This window comes from Callospermophilus lateralis, chromosome 18, assembly GCF_048772815.1.
Source record: "Callospermophilus lateralis isolate mCalLat2 chromosome 18, mCalLat2.hap1, whole genome shotgun sequence".
NCBI classification, from domain to species: domain Eukaryota; kingdom Metazoa; phylum Chordata; class Mammalia; order Rodentia; family Sciuridae; genus Callospermophilus; species Callospermophilus lateralis.
In genome coordinates, this window is record NC_135322.1 from 7,785,765 (window position 1) to 7,794,897 (window position 9,133).

The following is a 9,133-nucleotide window of genomic DNA, read 5'->3' on the forward strand; positions in this document are numbered from 1 at the left end:
GAGGCCAGCCTCCGAATCCCTGTGAAGGGCAGAGGCTTGGCTGGTGTAGTCTGTCCTTTACCGTGGCACAGATTGCCTAGGGGATCAAGTGCGGGATTTGGGAGTGTCAGATCCCAGCGACCCTGCAAGTTCATAGGACACAGCCTTGGGCGCTTTTCGGCGCCGGCTCTGTAAGGCTGGAGGTGGGCGACAGGGGGAGCCCGAGAGACAGGAGCCCGCCCTCAGGGGCGGAGCTCCCACTCCGGACTCCTCCCCCTCCCTCCCTCCTCCCTTTTCCCCGGCTCTAGCTCGGCCGCCAGCTCCGGCTTCGGCTCCCCCTCATAGAATCCCCCTCCCCGGAGTGGAGCCCACCGGAGGGTCCCTCTCCCACCCCTCTGCCCGCCGCCCGCCAGAACAACAGCCCCGGGGGGCAGCCCCCACCAGCCTGCCTCCCTCCAGCTCAGCCCTGCCAGAGCGCCCCCAGCCATGAATCTCTTCCGATTCCTGGGAGACCTCTCCCACCTCCTAGCCATCATCTTGCTACTGCTTAAAATCTGGAAGTCCCGCTCGTGTGCCGGTGAGAGGCCCACCCGGGCAGAGGGACAGACTGCGGGGGGCGTCCCAGGACAGGGGGAAGGCTTTGGGAGCACTAGAGGAACAAGTTCCAGCCCCCGCTGCTTGCTGGGGATCCCTCTTCATGTCCGGGGTCAGCAGGGGGTCAACTCCCTTCCCCAGACCGCGGGTGGAGGTGCATACATGTTAGTGAGGATGTTTCCAGGCCTCCAGTTTAGCCTCCTACAGCCCCAGTCTGGGCAGCTGTGGGGTTCCGGGCTGGGAACAGGGAACCACGGAAGGCGGGGAGGTGGCTATGAGTTGGTGACGTGGACCGCAGTGGCCGGGAGGGAGCGGAGGGAGGTGACTGGTTCCGGGGGCTGAGGTCAGGCAGGGTCCTCCTTAGGCCCCACCTTCGGTCCAGATGGTGGGAGGACCCTGAGGGGGCCAGAAGTGGCAGTGAGGCCTAGACTGGGACTGAAGCCTCGGGCTAGAGTAGCTTTGGGACTGGCTGCCCCCTGGCTGTGGGCCGTGGGAAAGGGCCCTGCTGAAGCAAAGGAGGTTGGGGAGGCCTCCTGGGACTGCTGCACTCTAGAGCGGTTTCCAGGCTCATCCCAGGCACCGTGCTTTAGTTTACTGCTCATGCAACCCGTTTCTGCCTCCTTCTCCTTCTCCTCTCTCTGTCTGAACCACAGGGATTTCAGGGAAGAGCCAGGTCCTGTTTGCTGTGGTGTTCACTGCCCGCTACCTGGACCTCTTCACTAACTACATCTCACTTTACAACACGTGCATGAAGGTAAAGTCTCCACAAGACCTCCCTGGGCCCCCTGAGGCAGGGGAGCCAGGCAAGGGTCCTAGGGAAGAGTGGGCAAGAGTGGGTGTGGAGGCTTGGGCTCCTGGGCCTGAGGGTCTGGACTCTTGACGGGGCAGGGGCTGGGGACTTGAATTTCTGCCTCTGAGTAGGAAGGGGGCTGTGCTTCCATCCTGGGTCTAGATGCACAGGCCCTGCTCTGTGAGTTGAGACACCCTGTCATCATGCCCCTCATCAGGTGGTCTACATAGCCTGCTCTTTCACCACGGTCTGGATGATTTACAGCAAGTTCAAAGCCACTTACGATGGGAACCACGATACGTTCCGGGTGGAGTTCCTTGTTGTCCCCACAGCCATCCTGGCATTCCTGGTCAACCATGACTTCACTCCTCTGGAGGTAGGCCCCTGGTGTCCTGCAATGGTCAGATGATTGTGGCCAAAGGACTGCTGATAGCAGGGAGTCTCCGATGCTTCCTTCCATGGGGGTTGCCGAGACTTCCTTATTTTAGGACCTGCATGCTCCTCGCACAGGCTCTGGAATCTGATAGTGTAAGGGTGGCAGCAGCAGTCACTATGAACCAGACATTTTCTATGCGGTTCACAGATATGGACTCACTTTGCAACAATCCCATTTTGGAAGTAGGGAAACTGAAATCTAGGGAGTCTTTAAAATGTCCAAGGTCACCAACCTAGATAGTACCCAACTGAATAGCTCAGGACTTGGGAACATGGGGCACGGATGCTTGGACTTGTATCCTAGATCTGCTGTTTTCTACTAGCATGAACCTGGGCCTGTGATTTGACCTCTCCATAACTTAGTTTCCCCATTTGTAAAGTTGAATCGGGTCACTGTGAGGATTTATTGAGATGTGACAACATTGCCTCTGGTTAAATACATTCAGACCCTAGAACCAGTGTGCAGGAGAAGCTTGCCCCTTCCACTTAGCAGCAGTGGACTTTGGGCAAGTCATGCAAACCTCTCTGTGCTTGTTTCCTGTCTGTAAAATGGGGATAATCTGTTCCTACGTTATAGGTCCTTTCTTTTGTGTGTGTGCAGGGATGGAAGCCAGTGTTCCAGGCATGCTAAGCATGTAGTCTGGCGTTGAACTGCATGAAGCCCCAACCCTCAAAGAGTTTAGTAAGGGTTGATGTTTGTACGGCCCAGTGTCTGGCATGAGGCAGGAATGCCATGACAGCAAGTGTTCGGTGACTTAAGTGTTTTGTGCTGTGCCTGATACTTTTTCTTTGAAATGTTAACTGCCGTGACCTTTATTCCATGGCATTTTGGTGGGGCCTGTACAAACTCCTGGGAGGGATTTTGGGAGGGCCCGTGGTAGGTCTGCCATTTCAGGCCTCCTGGAGCCTGGCGGAAGTTATAAATTTGGGGCAACCCTTCCTTCCCTACTCCTGCCCTGTAGGAAACTGGCCCTGGGTGGCTGGACGTGCTGATGGTTTGACAGAAGGTGTAATTCAGGAGTTTTCAGGCAAGATGTCATTGTAAAATTAGCCACAGATTCAGAATAATAAAAGCACTGTGTAGGGTAGAGATAAATCTAACAGGGGTGACTATCCATTAGGTCTCCAGAAATGCTACAGGGATCAGATCATGCCATGGTGGGAATCCTGGTCTTGATTTCAGATGCTGACTTTGCAAATATACTGTGGTCACCTTGCAGAGGGCACTTAGCCATACCCTTGACTAAATCATAGCCACCCTGCCAAGTAGAGGTTATTGGACCCATTTTGCAAATGGAGAGGCTGGCAGGCTGCAGGAGACAAGGGGGCTTTCTCAAGGTGGGAGCCAGACCAGAACCCTAGCCTTTTGACAGTAGCCTTTGTGTTTCCCATGTTCACAAAGAAAGGTCACTTGGGCAAAGTTTCATCGCTCACTGTGCGCCTGGCCTGAGTGGACTATTCTAGTCTTCATCCCATCTAATCTCTTGGTCATTCTGGGGAGATGTACTTATTCTGATTTCTCAGAGGACTAAGATGAGACTCAGAGGGAGAATTTGTAAGATTTGAACTCAGGTCTGCCTGTTTCCAAAGCCTGTGCTACTTGATGATGCTTTTAATCATAGAAAGAAGATACTCTTTAAAAATTCAGGTATCATGTTGGGATGGTGGGCATACCTGCAATCCTGTGCTTTAGGAGGCTAAGGCAAGAAGATGGCAAGCTCAAGGCCAGAATCAGCAACTTAGCAAAACCCTGACTCAAGTGAAAAAATTAAAAGGGCTAGGGTATAGCTCAGTGGTAGAGCACCCCTGGATTCAATCCCCAGTACCAGGGGGAAAATCAGATCTCATGAAATAGATAAATGCAGCAGAACTTCCATCTCCTCCTATGCTGTGATTCTATTCCTCAAGGGTAGACCTATGAGTGAGAGTTGGGTGTACATCAATTTAATGGATACATTTCTCAGGAACTAAGAGCCTCTTTGAGGATTTTGGGTGGTTAAGGGAGCAGGTCCTGGAGTCCAGCTGCCTGGGTGGGAATCTGGTGTGACCTTGGACAAGTTACTTAGCCCTTGGGTCTGAGTTTGCTCGTTTATGTAACAGGGATGATAATGGACTTACCTCACAGGGTAAGACTGAAGCCTGAGGTGCACACCATAGCGCCTTGGATGCACCTAGGAGCACAGGTTGCTATGAATATGTCCTCGTGTTTTCCACTTCCTTCCCACAAACCAAAACAGCTGAGGAGGAGCCACACCTGCCACCTGGCTTTGTTCTCTGAGGACAGGTTTCGAGTATCTTGCAGATCATAAATCACCCCAGGTGGGACTTTCAGAGAGCTGGGGACTGACAAGGGACTGGCAGATGTCTGTAGTCTCTTCCTCCTGTCTTGTGAAACCATTGTCCTGCTCATGAAGATGGTTTTCACTACTCTTAAATGGTGGCTTATGCCACATGCATGGGGGGTCCTTTTCAACTCACTCTCTTATTCATTCAGGAACTGTGCTAGGTGCTGGGCCCCAGGGTGAGCAAGATGCAGGACACCATGGAGTTCAGTTCTGGTGAGAGGGACAGGAAGAAGATAAGACAGTGATTTGACAGGTGTACACCCAATTCTCACCCATAGGGTTACCCTTGAGGAATAGAATCACAGCACAGGAGGAGACAGAAGTTCTATTGCCAGGGAAGAGGTAGGCACATGACCATTGGGAAGATATTTCTCTGCTGGGGCAACAGCAAGTGCAAAAGCCCTGTGGCAGGAAGGAGCATGGTATGTTGGAGGACCAGAGAGGTGGCCCAGATGACTGCGGCCCAGAGTGAAGGGGGAGTGGGAGAGGAGGTTGGATTGACAGGTGCCAAAGGCCAATGCACTAGGATTTAATTCTTGTGATAGGAAGAAGCTACTGGAGGATTTTAAGCCAGGGTCAACATTGCCTAATTGAGGTCTCTAAAGATGGAATGATGATCCTCGGGGAGCAAAAAAGCAGCCCTGTTGTAGAGAGGTAGAAGCGGAGGCTTGTGGAGTCTGGTGTCTTACCCAAGGTCTTAGAAGGGAAATCTCCAAGCCAAGTTTCCAACCCAGTCCACCTTTAGAGAGGCCAGTTGCAGAGAGCTCATGGGTACTGACCCCAGTTCAAGCCCCTGCTTCTGCTGCTTTCTAGCTACTAGCAAGTGTCCTAGCAACCTTCTCTGAGCCTCAGTTTCCACATCTGTAGAAGGGTGGTTTGATAGTTATGATTCTGCCATGGGGCAGTGGTGAGGATTAAAGGAGCTGCATTGAAACAGGGCAGGATGGCATGTGGCATGTGCTAAGCACCAGGATGGAGTTCACTGTGCCTGTGACTGCAGCAGAGTCTCTGCATCCTCCCCTGCCCCGCCCTCTCATCCCAGCCTCTCAACCCGGCCTCTGCTCTCACTCCCTGGCCTTTCGGCAGATCCTCTGGACCTTCTCTATCTACCTGGAGTCGGTGGCCATCTTGCCGCAACTATTCATGGTGAGCAAGACTGGCGAGGCGGAGACCATCACGAGCCACTACCTGTTTGCCCTGGGCGTCTACCGCACCCTGTATCTCTTCAACTGGATCTGGCGCTACCACTTTGAGGGCTTCTTCGATCTCATCGCCATCGTAGCTGGCCTGGTCCAGACTGTCCTCTACTGCGATTTCTTCTACCTCTATATCACCAAAGGTAGCCAGGATGCAGGGCCGGCTGGAGGGGGCCTTCCTTGCCTTGTCCCCAACCCTCCCTGTGGCCTGGCGTCCATCTGTTCAGCCCAGTATTGCTCAAGGGAGGGAGGGCTTTGTCTCCTGGCTTCTGGGGTCCCGCACCCTCTGTCCCCTAGGAATTCATGCCTCCAGCCCTTTTCTCCCCGAGGACCAAGGAGTTCCTGTCTTCACACTGTATTGATTGCTTCAAGTATAGCTTAGGCCAGGCGGGGACTTGGGCACAATGAGATCTATCCGTCCATCCATCCATCTGTCCAATAAATTCATCAAGCACTAGGCTCTGGGGATGTAGCAGGAGAAAAGGTGGTCAAGGCCCTTCCCTCCCCTTATATTCTCCTGGGGAGACAGTGAGTGAATAAAGAAAGAGAATTACCAATGTTGAGAAAAGCTATGGAAGAAAGGAACCAGGATGCTCATGGAGAACTGCGAAGGGTGGGGGCTACCCCACGTGGGCAGGTCGGTCTCTTGGAGGAGGTGGTGTTTAAGCAGAGACCTCGAATCCCAGGAGTTAGTGTGTGAAGGAAAGAGAGGTGATGAGCAGAGGCTTGGAGACAGTGCCCAGCCCCCAGGATTAAGTCTTGAGGGTGGGAGAGGGAGGTTTCACCTGGCCAGCCCTGCCAGAGAGGGAGAACGAGAAACAGCCAGCACTGGAAGAAATGGGCCCTCCTCTTGGCCTCCATTGCTCAATCCCTGGGATGGGAACAAGGTTCCTGACCTCACCCCTCTGTGGTCTCTGCCAGTCCCCTCAATTCTTGATCCTCAGTCCTGGGAGCTGTCCCTCCCTGCATGTCTGCCCAGCCCAAAGCACAAGCCCCTGCTCTGGGGGCAGGACATGGTCCCCTTTCTGCAGGGCCTCCAGGCTAACCACCACCCCATTTCTCTCCACAGTCCTAAAGGGGAAGAAGCTAAGCTTGCCGGCATAGCCCTGGTCCTCACCAGCCCTCTCCTCGGCAGTGTCGGGAGGCAGAGGAAGGTGACAGAAGACGAGCCTTCCCGTCCAGGGGTGACTTTTTAAAGAATCCATCTCTCCCTGCTCCCACTCCTACCGGGCTGGGGTGGGGGGCAATGGAGGACCCAAGTCTTGGGGAGCTCAGGACCTGGGCTGTTTGTAGTTTTTTGCCTTTTAGAGAAGAAAAAAAGAAATCTTTCCACTATTTAGTTTTTGATTCTGATGACTCCTTTCTCTTCTACTCTCTGGCCCCAATTTTTATAAACTGTTTTCGAGTGTACTATGGGCCAAGGCCGGGCCAGGGGTCTCTTCCCGTCCTCGAGCCCCTCAGGCTTTTCCAGGTTCTGCCCACAGCCCCACTGGTTGCCAAACACTAAACTGCCCATGCCTGCCCCACTTCTCACAGTGGCCAGGACCACAGCACCTCCACCCAAGTTCCTGGGTTGGGGATAGGGAAGAAGGGGGGCCCAGGAAGGTTTCCCCTGATTTTTCATAATAACCCCCACCCAGAATTTGAGTTTTTGTTTTTTTCCTGTTTTTTCACAAATGAGGGGGGCTCTGGGCTCAGGCATGGGAAGGGGCTGGCATAAGGGTTGCCACAGCTCTGATGCCATGTTTTTGTACAGAATTTGATGGTTAATTCTTTGTTCTCTTGAAATAAACAGAGGAAAATGATACCTCTTTTGCTACTCCTTGCCCTCTCTCTGGCATATGTGGGGTCCTACCCCAACCCCTCTCTGCTTCTGCTTTTTCCTTATGGACTGTCCCTGGTGACCGGAGGCCTGGGAGGAGCAGGAAGATGAGAAATGGGGTTTTCCAAGACTCAGCTGCACCCTGATTCTTACGGCTCTGCTGGGGAAGAGGTTTTGGAGAAAATCTTGAAGATTGTAAGAATCTTGTCGTAGAAACTGCCTGATGGCCCTCCAGACCCTCAGGGCTGCGGAGGACTCTCCAGAACATGTATGTGAGAGGCCACAAGTGGGTAGCCCCTGGCCCGCCCTCGAATGGCACTGTGATGCATTTTGTTGAGCCACATGGTGTTTTTTTCTGAAAAAGAAAGAAAGGAAAAAAGAATGGGTCACCAGCCTTTCAAAATCAGATTTTCACTTTGAAGTCTGGATTTCTGGCTTCTCTTAAAAAGAGAGCTGTCAGCCTGACGGTGCTGGGCCTGCACTTCTGGACTGTAGCAGATGGCAGGCACTGAATGGAGGGGATGAGAGCATTTCACCACAGTCCCCAGGACTTGGCTGTGGAGCTGCTGTAGTTTATTATTGGACTGACACCATGTGTCTTGTTTGTTTTGTTTTGATTTGTTTGTGTAGCGTTAAAAGGCAAATGAAATATTTTCTAGGTCTCTCTCTGGATTGGCTTCACACCTGGCCTGTTTCTTGCCCTTAGGTAACCTGTCTGGCTCTTGTAAACATTTAGATTTGACCCTTGTTTTAGTCAGACTTCTGTATGAGAACTTCCTAACTCTGCTCAGCTGCCTCCAGATCTTCTGCAGGATAACCATGGAAGTTTCAGGAGGCAGGGAGCTGGCATTTCCTGAGCACTTAATAGGTACCAGGCCCTGTGCATCACAGGAATAAGCTCATTTGACCCTTATCCTCCCTAAAGAGGGGGCTCTTTATAGATGAAGAAACTGGCTTGGTGGGGTAAGGGCAAAGATGGAGTTTGCATATGCAGTTCCTGACACCAGAGCCTTTGTGATTAACTGCTTCTATGTGTTTTTAGCACCCCCCCCACCCCCCACCCCCCACCCCACCCCGCCACTGCCCTTTTAAGCCAAGGGACCTCTGTTTAGAAGCCTGGTATTGGAAACACAGGAGCAGGGCTGCCTGAGTGAACTGTGGGGTAAGGGCGGTATCCCTGCCTGTTCAGCCCTAGGCACCTCTTTGAACCCAGTCTGAAAACTGCCAAATCCAATTCTTTAGTTGTAAGCCAATATAACTCAGCCCAGAGAAGTTAAGTGACACACCTGAGACCATCCAGCTGGTGACAGAATGAGGAGCAAAGGCTCAGAACCCTCCCATTTCCCAGGCCAGAGTACTTCCTGTCCCACTGCACTGTGGCCATTTTCTGTAGATGCCCATGGGGACCGTGTTGTATTTATTTCTGTACCTCCAGAACCAAGTACAGGGCCTGGTACACATGAAGCCTCAAAAAAGAGACCAATGGAACCCAAATTTGACTCCCCACAACCCACATCCCTTTGTCCAGTTTAAACAAATGTTCTGCAGCTGCAGTGGCCCCCTGTGTAGGTGTGTTTTGTTTGGCCTGCACACAGTGATCACTTTTTTTTTTTGTATCTGTTGCCCCTAATTTCACATTAAAACACACACACACACACACACACACACACATACACACACAAATGGATGTCTAGTTGTTCTTGAAAAAACAGGTTCTAGAGCCGCACTGTCCAATATGGTAGCCATCAGTTACACATGACCATTGAGCACTTGAAATGTGGCAAATCCAAAATGAGGTGTGCTGTTAATGTAAGATTCACATGGATTTCAAAACTCAGTATAAAAGAATGTAAAATACCTCACTGACAATTTTTATATTGATTACATGTTGAAATGATATTTTGGACATATTGGGTTGAATAAAATATATTAAAATTAACTTCACTGTTTTGCTTTGTTAATGTGGTGGGCT

At 51.8% G+C, this 9,133-nt stretch overlaps 1 protein-coding gene across 1 annotated transcript; it reads left to right on the forward strand.

Annotated features, from left to right (window-relative positions):
- The first annotated feature begins 253 nt into the window (after positions 1–253).
- On the forward strand, positions 254–9,100 carry Kdelr1 (KDEL endoplasmic reticulum protein retention receptor 1). The gene is made up of 5 exons (XM_076838883.1): positions 254–556; positions 1,227–1,327; positions 1,581–1,739; positions 5,230–5,482; positions 6,409–9,100. The coding sequence occupies exons 1-5, from the start codon at positions 466–468 to the stop codon at positions 6,441–6,443; spliced, it is 639 nt and encodes a 212-aa protein (XP_076694998.1). The 5' UTR covers positions 254–465; the 3' UTR covers positions 6,444–9,100.
- Positions 9,101–9,133: the final 33 nt, after the last annotated feature.